The sequence below is a fragment of the Mixophyes fleayi genome, chromosome 11, assembly GCF_038048845.1.
Source record: "Mixophyes fleayi isolate aMixFle1 chromosome 11, aMixFle1.hap1, whole genome shotgun sequence".
Lineage (NCBI taxonomy): Eukaryota > Metazoa > Chordata > Amphibia > Anura > Limnodynastidae > Mixophyes > Mixophyes fleayi.
In genome coordinates this window covers 78,621,366-78,641,098 of record NC_134412.1, presented here as the reverse complement: position 1 = coordinate 78,641,098, position 19,733 = coordinate 78,621,366, and the positions used below count along the sequence as shown (strand labels likewise).

At 44.6% G+C, this 19,733-nt stretch overlaps 1 protein-coding gene across 1 annotated transcript; it reads right to left on the bottom strand.

The window, feature by feature from the left end:
• Positions 1 to 1,563: 1,563 nt before the first annotated feature.
• Positions 1,564 to 19,658, bottom strand: LOC142106828 (L-amino-acid oxidase-like). The gene is made up of 7 exons (XM_075189856.1): positions 19,635 to 19,658; positions 16,597 to 16,817; positions 9,188 to 9,297; positions 8,419 to 8,620; positions 6,777 to 6,845; positions 4,203 to 4,336; positions 1,564 to 2,759 (listed from the first exon to the last, which is right to left on the bottom strand). Exons 1-7 carry the CDS (start codon positions 19,645 to 19,647, stop codon positions 1,976 to 1,978), a joined length of 1,533 nt encoding a protein of 510 aa, XP_075045957.1. The 5' UTR covers positions 19,648 to 19,658; the 3' UTR covers positions 1,564 to 1,975.
• Between the last annotated feature and the right edge of the window lie 75 nt (positions 19,659 to 19,733).

Genomic DNA, 19,733 nt, shown 5'->3' with positions numbered 1-19,733 from the left:
GTTTCCAACGCACAAAGATTTATTCTCAAAAAGTAGTAGTAGATATTCAAGCGAAAATTATAATAAGTACAGCCGTTACTTATCGCAGGCGCTCTGGATCCAGTGTACAGTCATTCAATCCTGAAGTCTGGGGACGAGATGTCTGCACACTAGATGAGGAGCTGCTGCTTATATGCACACAGAAATACAGTAAAACAATGCAGAATGGTATAGCTTGCTTCTATTGGTCCAGGTTTCAGGAAGGTCCAAGGGGTTGTCAATCATTGACTAGTTCAACCTAAAGAATCCAAAGGAGGGGGTCATCTCCTCAGGGGGTATGCTCCGATCTTCCCGCCAAGATTCCTTAGTCTTAATAGTTCATAATTCCCTATCATTCATAACTTGCGTATGCACTCTGCGATCCCTTCGCAGAGTGGCCCGGACAGTTGCAAATGTTAATAGGAGTATTATGATACCACACATGATATGATTCCTTCAACCTGTACCATATGTTTTACTGATATGCATATAACTTATGATATTACACATAAATACTACTATATTTCGACATAAATGACTATGTGTTGCAACTACCATTAATGTGTACTATTTTACAAGTGTGCGTGTGTGTGCGAATGTATGTAAAAGACTAAATACTGTTGTTGCCACGTGTTGCAGCTGCGTACGCCCTTTTACGCCGTAGCGTGCCCTTTTACGCTGTAGCGTACCGTACGCATCTTTTCAGACAAAGACAACCAAGTTTGCTCGATTTCAATTGAAATGACTTTATCCAATATGCTGACTTCGACAGCTGTGTGGTATTTGCACTCTACACCAGGTCAGGTGTAACATTTCCACACATCCAGTCCTCAGTTTTTAAATTTTATGCAATTAAAGATCTTGTTGGCTATATGTCATTTCTGGTACAAACGGAGTAAGGTGACGTGGCTATTATTCTACCATGGTTCTGCCATTAAAAAAAGGATGAAAGCTATTGGTGATGACGATATTGATGGTGCTGATAGTCAGATACTCACTTGACCTACGTATTAACCTGCGTGCAAACAGATTTAAAAAGTGGACATTCTCTGTTAGAGCTGTAAATTCAACTCTCAGGCACACAAGTCAGCTGTGGTTTACTGTGCATGCACCATCTTCACCTGGAGAGGCGGATTGGGGGCGCACCCATGCAGCCTATAAATGCAGCACGCCCCCTGTAGATGCAGCCTGTTTTGAGCTGGTTGTATCGCCAGTTACGCCTGTTAGGGTACACAAGTAGCCAATCAGAGCAGCTTTCCCACAACCTAGCCAATCAGAGCAAAGCTGATCTGGTGATATGTAGAGAGGCACCCGGCTGACATTTGCACCATGGCTCCGCTAGGAGCAATTAGGACGTGGTCTATAAACCTTGTTTTACTCTTAACCACTGGGTTGCCAAAGAAAAAATTAAGACATAACAAGGAAATAAAGAAAGAAGAAGACAATAAGAAGGTCCCTAAGTAATTATGTAAGCAATAAAGAACACAACAAGGGGTTGGTTGAATCTTTATTTCAATTAAAGGACTTTAAATACAGTGTGTGTATCTAGTTCTTAGTACTTTACTATGGTGCATTATATGCCCCCGCGGGCCCTGGATGGCAAGACATTCTTACATGATATTTTTAGCTGCACATACCTTAAGATATCTGCAACTCAAAATAACCAGGTAAAAGCGCTATTTTGCTGCCCAAATTTTCTGTGTACGTTCGGGCTGCAAATTGCGCTCAACTCTAACTTGGGCACAATATCTTCATAGAAATGATGCAGATTCTGCAAACTTCAAAACATAATTTTTAAAGCTAAAATATTTACGGAGTGTGCATTTAGGGAGAGTGCTCTATGATGTGTCCTGCTGTACTTTATCTCTCTGTTTAATATTTCCAGCAGCCATGCTTGGCAATGATAGTTGTTGCTGGTCACAATTTTCATGTGGAAGATCCCAGAACCTGGAAGGATTTATCTATAGAGAAACATATTGGCATCCTTGTGGATGTCTCTTGCAGCTTTCAGACCACTTTTGATAGCAGTGTCAATCCAACCGTGAGGAGAAGATGTGTGTTCTCCAGCAAAATATATTCTGCCTTCAGGTTGAGATAAAGATTTGTACATGTTGCCAAACTGGTAAGGGGTAAAGTAGGCAAAAGCTCCCATAGAATATGGATCCAGGCTCCACTTCTTCACCACAGATTTTGGACACAGCTTTCTGAGCTCCTCCTTTGATCTCCTGTGGATGGCAGCCAAGTCTTGTAGAACCACATCGACACAGTCCTCGTTACTGAGTGATGTAAAGAACATCGAGTCGTCTGCCACAGTGTAAGATGCTAGGAGGACACCACCTCCATTGGTGAAGTTATGACTTGGGTAATAGATGGTGCGAGATGGACGATCAGTAGAACTTCTTCCACCCACTATCCCATCTTTCTCCCAGAATCTCTCGTTGCAGCTCAGCAGAATCTTTGTTGCACTTAAATAATGGACAAAACTCAATGCGTTGTTCTTGTCCTTACTCAGTGGAGGACTGAACTCAATGCGTCTGGTGGCTCTTGCAGTGGAGGTGATGATGACATAGTCTGCTGCTAAGCTGGTGAGATCGGAAGATTTATCTTTGCGGTACTGGACAATCACAGTGTTCTGCTTCCTCGTGACTTTAACTACAGTGGCATTTAGTCTGATTCTACTTCCAAGACGACGTGCAAAAGCCAAAGGCAACTGATCGAATCCTCCAGTGATCTCATCCAACCTAGTGAAACACAATGAAATGAAAAAAAGATAAAGTGATCTTCCTCTCTATATGTATTAGACCTTCACTGATTCTGATCTACAGTCAAGTAAGTGATATCATACTAAATATAGGCCGGGACTTAGTACATATAGACAGGTAGTCACAGGTGTTACTTGCCATTGGCAACAAAAAACAAACAACGGAAACATCAAAAGGCAAATTATGAACCATTGTATTTGCATCCCAATAAAAAGCAATTTAGATGTTGAGCTGTTTTCGAATACAAGAGCATCTGACACCGCAATCTCCTTGCACCAGTTTGACATTAGTCTCACATGACTACTCTTTCATGGAACCATGCTCCTTCCCCTATGCAACTCTGTCTGTGACTGACATCATCCCTGCCAAATGCACCCCTGTCCTCTCTAATATAATCACACAAATGGACAGGTCACTGCCTCCCACAAGATCCGCACACCAGGCTAATGATCTGATTGCCTTGTCCCCACTTACCTCATTACACTGTACATATGTACATGTAGAAGATGAAAAATTAGCAGAAAGTGGTGCTCTGATCCTAGTCAATCATCCCTTACAAAACAATCATTGAGAGAGTTTCGTGGATTTACTTCAGTTAGTCAACTCATGGCTCCCAGGTATGCTCTGACAGCCAAAGTGTATATTGGGATTTGTAGTTCCAAAGCAACAGGAGAATCTTAGGGCATTCTCCAAAGCAAATACTTAAAAATATGGTGACATTGACCTACAACAACCCAGACAGAAAAATAAACAAATGTAGGTAAACGGGAGGTAAAATTGGTGGTATTCTTCTACACTATGGTGTTAATTCACCACCATTTGTCTCCAGAGATTTATCCCATGTTTTGTGGGTGTAAGGTGTGTCTGCATAAAGTGTAATATAATTTTATTATATTCATGCCCGATGGTCATGCTCATGTTGTGTCCTATGCCTGTATAGAGTCCTATGCTTGTATAGAATATAACAGAATTGTATTAGGATCATATCCAGTGGTCATGTTCACGTTGGGTAGAGGCAGACTGAGATAGTGGCGTAACTACTGTTAATGCAGTAAGGGCTTTGGCTATGGGGCCCAGAGATGACTAGGGCCCATCTCCGTAGCACTCAATGCAACGGCGCTAGTTACGCCACTGTCTGCACTCATTATCATGTCAGCCCCAATGGTGTTAAATAATGCGATTGGCCAAACATAAAGCAACACTTATAAGAAACCAAGTGCCTGGACAATACACAGATAGCAAGATTCCATGCTTAAGTTTGTTATAATAATTCCTGTAATACATTTAAGACTCACTCCTTTGTAGATATATATTGCATTGGGATTATGTGGGTAGAGAAAAAGTGAGCAGTAAAGTATTAATTCAATGCTATTAATGAAAACAGAAAATATCTAAAATAAAATAATATCTTCCTTACTGTACCTGGTAGTGTTAAATGTAATGGCATCTATAATTGATTCCATGAATGAGATGTAGAATTGACTGTTCAGATCCATGTAGTCACCAAGCATTTCAATAGCTCCTGTGCTCAAACCTAATTCATTCTCCAGGAAAAACTGTTGTAGGAGAAGATAAGAACACAGTATTGTCACAGGATTTATCACTGAACTGGACATTTTGTAAATTTTAATTTTGTAAAGGAAATCACTAAAAAAGGAAACTGTTGAAAGCACAATGTGAACTATACTACGGAAAAGTGCGAAGCTCTGTACCATTATGTTATTTATTACCAAATATCATAGTCCTTTTCCCCACAAACTTAGGAGCTGTAATACTGAGACTTAAAAAATACGGTAGTAAAATTATATATTGGTCACTTTATTAGGTACACCATTCTAGAACTGATTGATTTCATTCTTGTTGTTTACGCCAAATTCTGACCCTACCATCTGGATGTTGCAATAGAATTCAAGACTCTTCTGACCAGGCAACATTTTTCTAGTCTTCAAAAATGCTCTTTTGCAAACCACTGTTGTAACCAGGGCCGGATTTACCGCTAGGCAACCTAGGCACCTGCGGCTCTCGGGGGGGCACAGCCTGGGGGGACAGGAGCAATTTTTTAAAAAAAATTCGCCCCCTCCCCCGACTCGCGGCATCCCCCCCCCCCGCACGAGTCGGGGGAGGGGGGAGTCGGGTGCCGCGAGTCGGGGGAGGGGCCAAAATTTTTTCTTCTCCTCTCAGTGTCTCAGGGATAGAGAGAGGAGAAGAGGCTGCCGGGACCCGACGAGCGATCACGTGACTCTTTTTTTTTTTTCTTTTTTTTTTGTAAATCTGGACTGACCGAGGAGGAGGAGCAGCGCGCCGGAGAAGAGAGGCAATAGAAAGGTAAGTAAAACAACGGAGGGACAGAAGTGGTGATGGTGAAGGGGCACAGAAGTGGTGATGGTGAAGGGCACAGAGATGCTGATTGGCACAGAAGTGGTGATGGTGATTGGCACAGAAGTGGTGATGGTGAAGGGCACAGAGGTGGTGATGGTGAAGGGGCACAGAATTGGTGATAGTGATTGGCACCGAGGTGGTGATGGTGAAGGGCACAAAGGTGGTGATGGTGAAGGGGCACAGAATTGCTGATAGTGATTGGCACAGAGGTGGTGATGGTGAAGAGGCACAGAGGTGGTGATGGGCACAGAGGTGGTGATGGTGAAGAGGTACAGAGGTGGTGATGGGCACAGAGGTGGTGATGGTGAAGAGGCACAGAGGTGGTGATGGGCACAGAGGTGGTGATGGGCACAGAGGTGGTGATGGTGATTGGCACAGAAGTGGTGATTGTGAAGGGCACAGAGGTGGTGATGGTGAAGAGGCACAGAGGTGGTGATGGTGATTGGCACAGAAGTGGTGATGGTGAAGAGGCACAGAGGTGGTGATGGGCACAGAGGTGGTGATGGGCACAGAGGTGGTGATGGTGATTGGCACAGAAGTGGTGATGGTGAAGAGGCACAGAGGTGGTGATGGTGAAGGGCACAGAGGTGGTGATGGTGAAGGGCACAGAGGTGGTGATGGGCACAGAGGTGGTGATGGTGATTGGCACAGAGGTGGTGATGGTGATGGGCACAGAGGTGGTGATGGGCACAGAGGTGGTGATGGTGATTGGCACAGAGGTGGTGATGGTGATTGGCACAGAGGTGGTGATGGGCACAGAGGTGGTGATGGTGAAAGGGCACATGTGATATTGTGAAGGGGCAAAAGTGACAATGAAGGGGCACAGTGTGATGATAGAGGGACAAAAGTGACAAGAGCACATACTTGGATTTATGCGTATTATTTTTGCAAACACATGCTTTCATATCTACTTAACTATAGGGGTATATGGTAGGCATGCGGCGGCACATGCTTTCACTTCTACGTAACTATAGGGGTATATGGTAGGCATGCGGCGGCACATGCTTTCACTTCTACGTAACTATAGGGGTATATGGTAGGCTGCAAAAATATAGTGCTATGGATTGTTTCAGGGAGGGGGCCCAAAAACAGTATCCTGCCTAGGGCCCTATGAGGTCTAAATCCGGCTCTGGTTGTAACACATGGTATTTGATTACTGTCACCTTCTTGTCAGCTTGAACCAGTCTGACCATTATATTCTGACCTACTTATTAACCAGGTGTTTTTACACATCATTCTCTGTAAACACCTAGAGACTGTTGTGCAGAAAAATCCCAAGAGATCAGCAGTTTCTGAGATACACAAACCACCCTGTCTGGCACCAACAATCATTCCACGGTCAGTCACTTAGATCACATTTCTTACCCATTCTGGTGTTGAACAATAACGGAACAATGTACACGAAACTGTACGCTAAAGTCACAGTGAAATCAGGGATAATATTTGGATGGCAAAAGGTTGAGAGAATCCTGATTCTTGCTACAATCCTTTATTGTTCAGGTGAACACCAAACCAAACCCTACTGAACTTGTTGCATCTCACTAAGAACCCTTTAAATCATTTTGCACAGAGGTTTTAAATTGTGGTAGTTTCCAACATCTGACCTTATTTGGTTACCTGTTCAGAGACTTTGTCAAATATTTCCAATATGTCAGAGCAATATCTGGCATTCATTTCCTTCAGATACTAAAAAAAGACAAACAAGAACCGTGTGAGACAAGACCTATAGTATCTTCTTGGATAGTGGACAATAAAATGGAGTCACATGAGACAACAAATATATTTAATATCAGTAAAAGTAGTTTTAAACTAGTGGCTGGTAACACTTATTCTCTGTCCCACAGTCATCCTGTTTGCAAGAACCCCTTTGAATATTACAGTTGGGAATTAATATATCAGGAGAGAAGATGCAATGGAAGAAGATCACAACTTGAGACCATGTACACGAGGTCGCTTTAAAATAGTTGAAATTGTATTTGAAAATATAAAAAAGCCTCTAATTCAGGATTAATATTTGTTAGAGTCAAACCTAAGTGTAAGCGCTAAGGCCAGGTACACACTGGAGCGTTTTCGCCCAATAATCGGGCAAATCAGCCGACATACGACCGTTCGGTCGGAAGTCGGGTTAGTGTGTATAGTGACACTAAAGTGTCGATTGTCGGCTCATTTTGTTGGTCGTACTGTTTAATATTTTCCGACCAATCACTGACCGATCATGTAGTGTGTATGCCCTCATGCTCACAATCTCCATAGAGTTTACAGAGTCAGGCTCTTTTCAGCCGATGCTAGTGATGAATGTCCCGGGGAATAAATGTAGAGAGTGCTGTAGGAGGAATAATTAACTTGTTCGCTCTGAGACAGAATGTTTCGTTTCAGAGTCACAAATTCGTTAGGACATGTGGATAGCTATAACAAGGCAGTTTTAATCAGTGTGACAATGTGACAATAATGAATGAATGAATATTGTGCTGTCATTCTCCGGATTAGAGGACCAGATGAAGAGCACAGATCTGAAGGTAAATCGTGTCAGTGTGTATGCATGAATCGTCAGACTGATCGGACCTTCAGTCGTAGGTACAATCGTTTGAGATAACACGTCAGTCGGAAATTCTTCGGTGTGTACCTAGCCTAATGTTTTGAATATGAAGATGCCCATCATCAAAACTGACATTACAATGACAGTGGTATTATAAAGAAGTTAACATGTACGGGAATGAATACAGTTTAATGTGCACAGGGCCGGATTAAGGGTAGGGAGGATCCCTTGCTAAGGGTACTGTGAGGGCCCCCTCCCCCCCATGAGGCCCCCCCAGCCATGAGGCCACCCCCATGAGCTAATCTCCTTCCGTTCTTCCACTCCCTGTAGCACTTATGCGGTGCCCAGTAATCTCCTTACTGAGGAGATCTCTTGAGAGTGAGGCTATGACTCATTGTCTCACTCTCACGAGATCTCCTCAGTAAGGAGATTACTGCGCACCGCGTAAGTCTTACAGTGACAGCAGGCAGCTAACAGCATAACATTTACTGTTAGCTGCCTGTCATTCTCCTTGAACAGGTGACAGTCAGAGCCGGGGACGCCCCCAACCCGATGAATGCCGGCGGGCCCCCCAGCAGCCAGAGGCCCCTGGGCTGTAGCCTCTTTAGCCCTATTGTTAATCCGGCTCTGTATTTGCAGAGGATATAAGTGATGGTAACTGAGGGTAGCGCTTTAAAGGGGGCCCCACAAAGAGGGAGCACTGCTAAAAGGAACATTATGTACCTTGTCCACTTTTTCAGAAAACAGATCATCAGCAGATTTTCCTTCTTCCTCAGACCTTAGATGGAACCCAAATAGGTTTGGTGTCTTCATAACGTCCCTGTGCACTTGTCTTATATTGTTGAAAAAATAAAAATTGTCTTCATCCGATATAATAAAAGGATTCAGTTTCAAACCAAACTGCTGAATATATTCATGTACAATCCTGGAAAAATGAACAGAAACACTTTCAATATCCAATCAGCGCCAATGTGATTTAGTCCTTGTGTTACACAAAAATTAATTGAATCACAAATTCTTAATGTTCTATTTCTAGATCAAGTATCAAACTGAGCAAGTTATAGCCTATTAGTGAAAGTACAGTATATTATTAACATTGTTAAACCTACAATGCAACTCTCTAATTACAATCAAAAAATATTTTGCATGCATATCAGCTGTTTTGACATCTATTTTTGGAATAAGGCTTTCAATATGGGAAGCATTCATGTCTGACAGAGGTAGGTTTGCAGGTTAAGAAGATCTGGTTGATTGACGATCAAGCTGAGTGACTTGCAAAGAACTATGTATTGGGATCACATAAACAAGCTGATCACTACATATTTAGCTAAGTGGTCTCTTAAAATGTAATTTACAAAGTGCCGCAAAGTTGTGGGGGCACTGGCTAACCCAAAAGGCATCACACAGTACTCAAAGTGACCATAGCACGTATGAAAATCTGCTTTCCATTTGTCTACTGGGCAAAGACACTCCAAGCAGAGATTGAAACTACCTGTGTGAGTTTGGCAGACGCATGGGTCCCAAATCTGCATACCAGCCCTCTGGGTCTCTGTGTGTTTCCACACGGCCTCCCACACGGTTATTGGCTTCTACTACAGTCACCTGGAATATAAAATATGATTCATTTAATATTTCTTTTTAGTCACTCTCTTGGAGAACATGGACCAGGTTGACAGTCCTTGTTGCATTCATTTTTAAATTACTATTTTGGGAGAGCCAATTTTTTTTAAAGTAAAATTGTCCATATGTGATCACACTTGGTTTAGGGAGATAATGAGGTTGTGAGCAAGGTGTAGTCCTAACACTACTGCATTTCATCTTAAAGAGTTTTTTGCTTATACTTAATACATTGTCTATAGCTGACTGGATCCATAGAGTATAACAGAATAGTATTATGATCATGTCCAGTGGTCAGGTCATGTTGGGGGTGTAGTGTCCTATGTCTGTATACTGTCATGATCTGCCTACAGCGTATGCATTACATGCTGCTTTGCATGGCAGCTCCTGCCCTTTTGTCATTCTATTATTTGTATTTCTATTTTGTGTTCCAGCAGTACCTCTTTTCCCCAGAGGTGCTGCTATTGTGCATTATTCTTGTGCTTAAGGAGTTAACCTGTATGTTCACTAATTATCTCATGCACCTGGGTGTGTCTCATTCCCCTTATATATACCTGTTCCTCCCAGCAGTCATTGCTGGTTATTGTTGTCATCCTGATGTCATATCCTGTGGTTCCACCTTGTGATTCTGTCTCCTACCCTGCTCCTGTGATTGTATGCTGCATTGGGAACTATCTGCTGACCTGTTCCTTATTTGTACCTGGGACCTATCCGTGTATTTCCCTGTGCATGCTGTCTGGAATATTACCTCACCTCCTATTTACCTGCATCAGCTGTATATCTGGTAAACTCTGCAAGATATTATCTCATCAACTGTTCACCAGCAATAAACATTGTTTGTTTTCTCCACCTATCCATGACTCCTCAGCTGTATTACTACTCTGATTCGTGACAGTATAACCAGCCCAAAAAACAGCTTTGGAGTCAGGTGAAAGTTTTGTTTTGTTCTGGGACTTTTTTTTGCTGCAGTCAAGTTTTCATTTGTCTTTTGCAACATGTCTGTTTTACCAATCATGGAATTACCCCTGCTACAGACCTTACAAATGGACATTATATTGTTGCGCTCCCAGCTGGCCGGATTTTCCGCTTTGCTTTTGGACCCACTCAGGAGACTATCAGAGACGGTTTCACTGAAATCTAATGCTGTTGATTTGACCCAGCCAACTCTGTCTGCTGCTGAATCCGTGCCGCCAACACCTTGCAATAATACCATGTCAAATTTGCATTTAACTCACAACTGCAGTTTAACTAATGCCCGGTTCACAAGTGGGCCACGCCCCCATCTGACCGAAGTGGAGCGACAGCGCAGAGTAACCAACAAACTGTGTCTCTACTGTGCCAGCAATGCACATTTCTTGCAGGACTGTCCTGTCCGTAGACCACGTCAGCTTACTGAACCATCTCCTGTTGTTTCCTCTCGGCACTCCAAATCTGTTTATGCTCCAGCATCCCTGTTCTCTGCGAAGAGACCCCATCTGCCAGCTCCAGCCACCTGTCCTGAGGCACCCATTCCCTCTGTCTCCTGTGCCGAGGTGCCAGCCTCTGTCTCCTGTGCCGAGGTGCCAGCCTCTGTCTCCTGTGCCGAGGTGCCAGCCTCTGTCTCCTGTGCCGAGGTGCCAGCCTCTGTCTCCTGTGCCGAGGTGCCAGCCTCTGTCTCCTGTGCCGAGGTGCCAGCCTCTGTCTCCTGTGCCGAGGTGCCAGCCTCTGTCTCCTGTGCCGAGGTGCCAGCCTCTGTCTCCTGTGCCGAGGTGCCAGCCTCTGTCTCCTGTGCCGAGGTGCCAGCCTCTGTCTCCTGTGCCGAGGTGCCAGCCTCTGTCTCCTGTGCCGAGGTGCCAGCCTCTGTCTCCTGTGCCGAGGTCACATCATCTGCCTCCAGCTTGGAGCCTGCTGCCACTGTGTCCGGTTCCGAGTCTCCTGCCACTGTGTCCGGTTCCGAGTCTCCTGCCACTGTGTCCGGTTCCGAGTCTCCTGCCACTGTGTCCGGTTCCGAGTCTCCTGCCACTGTGTCCGGTTCCGAGTCTTCAGCCGCTGTCTCTGTTCCTGAGCTCCAGTCTGCTCCAGAGGGGGCGCTGCCCTTCCAGTCTGCTCCAGAGGGGGCGCTGCCCTTCCAGTCTGCTCCAGAGGGGGCGCTGCCCTTCCAGTCTGCTCCAGAGGGGGCGCTGCCCTTCCAGTCTGCTCCAGAGGGGGCGCTGCCCTTCCAGTCTGCTCCAGAGGGGGCGCTGCCCTTCCAGTCTGCTCCAGAGGGGGCGCTGCCCTTCCAGTCTGCTCCAGAGGGGGCGCTGCCCTTCCAGTCTGCTCCAGAGGGGGCGCTGCCCTTCCAGTCTGCTCCAGAGGGGGCGCTGCCCTTCCAGTCTGCTCCAGAGGGGGCGCTGCCCTTCCAGTCTGCTCCAGAGGGGGCGCTGCCCTTCCAGTCTGCTCCAGAGGGGGCGCTGCCCTTCCAGTCTGCTCCAGAGGGGGCGCTGCCCTTCCAGTCTGCTCCAGAGGGGGCGCTGCCCTTACCGTCTGCTCCAGAGGGGGCGCTGCTCTTACAGTCTGCTCCAGAGGGGGCGCTGCCCTTATCGACTGTTCCAGAGGGGGCGCTGCTCTTACAGTCTGCTCCAGAGGGGGTTCTGTCCCTCCAGCCCGAGTTGCCAGTCCATGCGGTCCAGCCCGAGTTGCCAGTCCATGCGGTCCAGCCCGAGTTGCCAGTCCATGCGGTCCAGCCCGAGTTGCCAGTCCATGCGGTCCAGCCCGAGTTGCCAGTCCATGCGGTCCAGCCCGAGTTGCCAGTCCATGCGGTCCAGCCCGAGTTGCCAGTCCATGCGGTCCAGCCCGAGTTGCCAGTCCATGCGGTCCAGCCCGAGTTGCCAGTCCATGCGGTTCAGCCCGAGTTACCACTTGGTGCTGTCTGCCCTCAGGCTTCTCAAAGTGCTGTCTGCCCTCAGGCTTCTCAAAGTGCTGTCTGCCCTCAGGCTTCTCAAAGTGCTGTCTGCCCTCAGGCTTCTCAAAGTGCTGTCTGCCCTCAGGCTTCTCAAAGTGCTGTCTGCCCTCAGGCTTCTCAAAGTGCTGTCTGCCCTCAGGCTTCTCAAAGTGCTGTCTGCCCTCAGGCTTCTCAAAGTGCTGTCTGCCCTCAGGCTTCTCAAAGCGCTGTCTGCCCTCAGGCTTCTCAAAGCGCTGTCCCTGGCAAGCCTTCTGCCCAGTCCGGGCCTGCTCCCAAGTCTGCCGCCCAGTCCGGGCCTGCTCCCAAGTCTGCCGCCCAGTCCGGGCCTGCTCCCAAGTCTGCCGCCCAGTCCGGGCCTGCTCCCAAGTCTGCCGCCCAGTCCGGGCCTGCTCCCAAGTCTGCCGCCCAGTCCGGGCCTGCTCCCAAGTCTGCCGCCCAGTCCGGGCCTGCTCCCAAGTCTGCCGCCCAGTCCGGGCCTGCTCCCAAGTCTGCCGCCCAGTCCGGGCCTGCTGTCAAGCCTGCCACCCAGTCCGGGCCTCCTGTCAAGCCTGCTGCCAAGTCCGAACCATCCGTTGCCAAGGGTGCCAAGTGTGAGCTGTCATCTACCTTTGAGGGGCACCTTTCTCAATTTAGTGCTCTACTAAGGTTTTGTGCTTCTTATTTCCCCTCAGTACCTAGCCTTGCCAGTGACCCAAAGAGGCAAGTTTTGTTTTTGTTAACACATTTTAGAGGAGAGGCTATGGAATGGGCAAACCCTTTTGTTGAGTCTGATCACCCCATTCTTTCTGACTTACAACTATTTGTTGAGGCAGTGATCAACAAGTTTTCACCAACACCTCCCGCTATGCCTTGTTACGGGGCCTCTGTATTGTCAGCAGGTCCACCCATCTCACCTGGCCTAGAGTTTTCCTTGTGCTCCACCCAATTGGTTCAAACTGCTGTTCCAGGGAATTCTCGCAAAAAGAAAAAGCGAAAGAAGAGAGCAAGGTCTACAGAGCTTGAACTGGCAGCTGGCATAGTCTCCTTTGCCCATCCACCCATGGACGAGGACTTTTCTGCCGGGCCCCCAATTCTGGACTATGATTCCGATGAATTCAGACATTTTTGGTAATTGGGCGTCTGGAATCCGCCCTTAAGGGAGGGGATACTGTCATGATCTGCCTACAGCGTATGCATTACATGCTGCTTTGCATGGCAGCTCCTGCCCTTTTGTCATTCTATTATTTGTATTTCTATTTTGTGTTCCAGCAGTACCTCTTTTCCCCAGAGGTGCTGCTATTGTGCATTATTCTTGTGCTTAAGGAGTTAACCTGTATGTTCACTAATTATCTCATGCACCTGGGTGTGTCTCATTCCCCTTATATATACCTGTTCCTCCCAGCAGTCATTGCTGGTTATTGTTGTCATCCTGATGTCATATCCTGTGGTTCCACCTTGTGATTCTGTCTCCTACCCTGCTCCTGTGATTGTATGCTGCATTGGGAACTATCTGCTGACCTGTTCCTTATTTGTACCTGGGACCTATCCGTGTATTTCCCTGTGCATGCTGTCTGGAATATTACCTCACCTCCTATTTACCTGCATCAGCTGTATATCTGGTAAACTCTGCAAGATATTATCTCATCAACTGTTCACCAGCAATAAACATTGTTTGTTTTCTCCACCTATCCATGACTCCTCAGCTGTATTACTACTCTGATTCGTGACATATACAGTGTAATAGAATTGTATTATGATCATGTCCAGTGGTCAGGTCATGTTGGGGTGTAGTGTCCTATGTCTGTATTGAGTGTAATAGAATTGTATTATGATCATGTCCAGTGGTGAAGTCATTGAAGTCATGTTGGAGGTGTAGTGTCCTATGTCTGTATAGAGTGTAATAGAATTGTATTATGAACATGTCCAGTGATCAGGTCATGTTGGGGGTGTAGTGTCCTATGTCTGTATAGAGTGTAATAGAATTGTATTATGATCATGTCCAGTGATCAGGTCATGTTGGGGGTGTAGTGTCCTATGTCTGTATAGAGTGTAATAGAATTGTATTATGATCATGTCCAGTGGTCAGGTCATGTTGGGGGTGTAGTGTCCTATGTCTGCATAGCATGTAATAGAATTGCATTATGATCATGTCCAGTGATCAGGTCATGTTGGGGGTGTAGTGTCCTATGTCTGTATAGAGTGTAATAGAATTGTATTATGATCATGTCCAGTGGTCAGGTCATGTTGGGGGTGTAGTGTCCTATGTCTGTATAGAGTGTAATAGAATTGTATAATGATCATGCTCAGTTGGTGAGGTCATGTTGGGGTGTAGTTTCCTATGTCTGTATAGAGTATAATAGAATTGTATTATGATCATGTCCAGTGGTCAGGTCATGTTGGGGTGTAGTGTCCTATGTCTGTATAGAGTGTAATAGAATTGTATTATGATCATGTCCAGTGGTGAAGTCATGTTGGAGGTGTAGTGTCCTATGTCTGTATAGAGTGTAATAGAATTGTATTATGATCATGTCCAGTGATCAGGTCATGTTGGAGGTGTAGTGTCCTATGTCTGTATAGAGTGTAATAGAATTGTATTATGATCATGTCCAGTGGTCAGGTCATGTTGGGGGTGTAGTGTCCTATGTCTGCATAGCATGTAATAGAATTGTATTATGATCATGTCCAGTGGTGAGGTCATGTTGGGGGTGTAGTGTCCTATGTCTGTATAGAGTGTAATAGAATTGTATAATGATCATGCTCAGTTGGTGAGGTCATGTTGGGGTGTAGTTTCCTATGTCTGTATAGAGTATAATAGAATTGTATTATGATCATGTCCAGTGGTCAGGTCATGTTGGGGGTGTAGTGTCCTATGTCTGTATAGAGTGTAATAGAATTGTATTATGATCATGCTCAGTTGGTGAGGTGTGTCCTAAAGAAAACAAAATCTTTAAAAGACTGCCAGTCCTGAAATGCTAGTTAACTTACAATGAGGACCTGCTACTATCGTTCCACGAATCAATATGTAACCGTTCTATGAGTTTGTTAGATAAGCCATGTGCAAAAAGGAATTAGCAAATTCCGGCTACTCTACATTCCGTTTTTGACAGATTGATGGAGGAAAGATCGGTGACAGAGTGACAATTAGAAACAGAACTGACATTTAGGGCGACGAAACATCAGCACTTTCCATGTTAGTGCTCTCCCAGCTTTGGAAGGGCTCATACCAGATTTTTATAGCGATTTTATTACAACTGGAAAATTGCAGTGCTTTTAAATCGGCTTATAATGAGCCTTTAATATGATCTGTGTAACATGGTCTGCTCAAATACAATGCATTTCAGTTGCAGAGTATTTTGAAACCCCCTTATTCGTTAGGGCGCTGTCCTATCCTAATTTTCCTTCTACTTATTAAACTGCACCTTCAAGGTTCGATCCACAAGATTCACCTCATCTCTGCTTTCTGGTGATTGGAGTATCACCAGACTAGATCCTACGCCCACAACCGTTACTTAAAATTTTAGAGCCTGGAGCGAGAAACAAAAATACTGCCCCCTAGCTCTCAATTTTAACCAAATGAAGCTAAAATATTCATACACTGTGCCCCCCTTCAGCGTTACACCCTGGATGGTCGCCCCTATTGGGAGCCCTAGTAACGGCCCTATATACACCCTCTAATGTTCTCTAGCTATGACATGTCTCTTGGAAAACTAATCCTAGGTGTCACTTTTAACTCAGAAATATCCTTTGCTCCCCACACCCAGTCTATATCCAAATCCTGTTACATATATCTAATAAACATCTCTAGAACACGCACATATCTCACACAAGACACAGCACAAACTTAAATTCATGTACTCATCCACCTTCCGACTACTGCAATTCAATTAAAAACAATTTCTAAAAAAGTATTTCTTCAGTTACAGTCCTAAAAAAAAGAACAATTGCTATGGGGAAGATTCACTTGCAGACAATGTAGCGTGCAGACATAGCGCCGCGCACATTGCCGGAAATTACGATAGAAATCTCTGCTGATTTTCTCTCCCAGCTCTATGGGGCACGAGAAAAAATCAGCGGAGATTTCTGTAAAATCTCGGCAGCAAAGTGTTTAGTGGACGTTCCGGAGACACTTAATTAGAATCTCCCCTTCTCACTCTCTCTTGTTTAATGACAAACTTATAATCATGCACACGAACATGAAACGGTGGGTGCTACACTGGAATTCTAGGCGGAGCTCTTCTTTAAGGGTGTCGAGTCCAAATGACAGACTGAAGCAATTCACATGAAATCTTTACATTAGTAAAAAAAAAAAAATACAAGTTTTTAAGTCTCATTTTAATAGAAAATGAGAAAACAAATAGTGATATTACACAGATTCACCTACGTACTTTGTGACCGGCGTCTAGTAAAGTTTTGGCAGCGGACAGCCCAGCCACGCCCGCACCCACAATCACAACGTGTTTCCGGTGAAGTGTCTTAGAAGAAGGCAACCCAGATTTGGCAATATCCAGTAACCCTTCGTAGTCCGGATCTTTCAAGCACTTCTGGATCGTCTTCAGATCGCTCCTCATCCCACCAACCATTGGCCAGAATAGCAGGGAGAGAAACACTGCAGGCACGAAAATACATGTATGTGATAGGGCTCTATTTATTAAAGGGAAATAAGCCTTAAATCCTGCGAAAAAACTCTATTGAGTTTTAAAGAAGGGTCAGACCTACACCTACATGAAACAGTTCCTATACTGACAACAGTATAATACTTGTTTTTACCAAGCATTACACCCGCTGCAGGGGCAAACGCAAGATTTGTAGAGGGGGGTTTCCACACCACGCCGCCAATGGGCGTGACCATCATGCATGGGGGCGTGGCTATAATTTTAGACAGTACTTGGCTGCTCTCCATCTCTTCCTATCCCCATAATATACATGGGCAATGCTGCATGCACTATCGTTAGGTGCACGCAGCTCTCCCTTTTCAAGCAGAGCCGTGTGAAGCAGGGGCAGGGTCCAGCCACCTCAATTATACAGAGCCCTCCTTGGTTTCCCTATGCATTGGGTGACCTTATTCAATCTTTTGTCCAAGGTGACAACTGCAATGGCGCCATTCCCTTAACTTACACAAAATAACTATATTTTATATAAGACTGCTGTACAATAAAGGTATTAAGGGTGATAGAGAAATCCACTTACAAGTATCCAGGTATTGTTAAAGAAAAGCTTAATGCAATAATGTCTTTTTTAATCCAGAATGATTACAGAGAGACGTGCATCAATAGCATTGCATTCATATATAATTAATTAGATGCGTGTATAAATTATATTATATTGTGACATAAATTAATGTACAATAAGAAAATAAAGACAGCAGATGGCGGTCACGGAACATATGAAATATATATATACGTTGGTATGATGTCATCGTTGGTGCCAATCTCTTAAGCATACTTGCCAACCTTTGGAAATTTAATTCAGGGAGATCCCAGGCAGAGGGCGTGGTCAGAGGGTGGGAGGGGTGGGGGCGTGGTGAATTGTGTCATGGTCCCACCCCCCGCAAAAAAAATAAATGCCATTTTGTTGCAGGAGGTGGGGCCAAAATGAAGCGATTCACCGCAAATTGCATCATGTTGAGGAGGAAGTTGCCGTATGCGGGATACTTGCCTGCTCTCCCGGTAGTCCGGGAGACCTACTTGTTATCTTTTAATGAAGAGTTAATTACCAACTGCAAAATCTATGGACCTGTGGTATTTCTTTCTGTACTCCTTTCTAGATGCATTGCCCATTTCAGGTCTATGCGAACGCAATCTCCTCCTAGTTTTGCGGATTAGGAGATGCTCTGACAGTAAAGGTAAATGATGGAAACAATACAAACTTTACGTCATCCCTTTAATCGTTTTATCTTTCCTGTTTTCCTCCTAAAATACTGCTTAGTTTAGCACAAAGTCAAAACTTGGGGGTATATTTACCAAACTGCCATTTGCAAAAGTGGAGATGTTGTCTATAGCAACCAATCAGATTCTACCTGTCATTTTGTAGAATGTACTAAGTAAATGATAACTAGAATCTGATTGGTTGCTATAGGCAACATCTCCACTTTTTCAATCACGCAGCTTGATAAATTTACCCATCGGTCTCTTGTTCCTGACAGATGGTGGAGAACCCTGGATGTTTTGCGATAGGAAAGTACTGGACGCCCTTTATCAAACCTGCATCATTCTTTTTATATTACCTAAATGCTCTAGAATCCTCTGTTTAAGAGGTTTTGTAGTCGTGTGTCTCCTGATAAAGGTGTAATTCATTTACAAGTTTTATTTTCCAACATAAATATTGTACCCTTTAATAGCCTCCATTGAATTTATTCTCTCTTTCTATCCACTGTAGAATTTCCATTTAATTTTTCAAGCTTCATCATTTATTTAACAATAAAATAACTGAACACTGAAACTGAATTTCAACAGGATTATTAAACTCCTATCAAGACCACACACGCTGTGATATCAGGCCAATGGCTAGCAATATAGCAACGCTTCAGTTCACTGCTGTTGACCTAAACCTCTGCATTTATCGTCCAGCAGTCCTGCTCCACTCCACGGTTCCATCTCACCTTGCTCTAATCCCCTTTAGAGGACCGCAACCTGCGGCTTCAAGGTCTATTACATACAAGGCACTCTCATCACATCCTCCCATTCCCGGTTACAGGACTTTTATTGGGCTGCACCCACTTTGTGGAATTCCCTCCCTCGCACAGTGAGACTTTCCTATAGTTTTCAAACCTTCAAGCGTTCTCTGAAAACCAACCTCTTCAGGCAAGTTTATGATATTCCTCAACCACCATCTTAATTTCCCTAGGTTACCCTATTACCATCCTCTACACAGCTAACTCAAGACAACAACCCTCTGACCAACATTGCTGTGTGACTGATCACACAGCCCACTCAATACTTTACCTTTGCATTCTAGCTGGTCCAGTGTGCAATATGATTTAGCACGTGCCCTTGTGTTTCAAACTCCCATTGTCCTAAAGATTGTAAGCTTGCGAGCAGGGTTCTCTTACCTCTCTGTCTGTATGTATTACCCAGTATTGTTTTATTAATGTTTGTCCCCAATTGTAAAGCGCAACGGAATTTACTGGCGCTATATAAATAAATGATGATGATGATGATGAATGGACAGCTTTAGAGGCCTGCCTTAAACTGCTTAAAACTGACCCTCCATCCGGTCCACTGCCGTAGATTGTAAGCTCATTTGCCAAAGATCAATATTAATCCTGATATATTTTGCAAATTGTGTTATAGTTTTCCATCTAGAACACCGAAGTAAATGTTGGAGATTTATAAATGCAGGATAGCAATAATGAAAACAATAAGGATGTAGCAATACTGTGTATAATGACAGCAGGATATATCTGTATTTCAAACACACTTCTTACCTAAGGTATTCATGTCTTCCTCCAGTCCCTGTTGTTCAAATAAACTCCTTTTACACTATTCATATTTCTTATATAGAATGCAGAAGATCAGGATTGGAG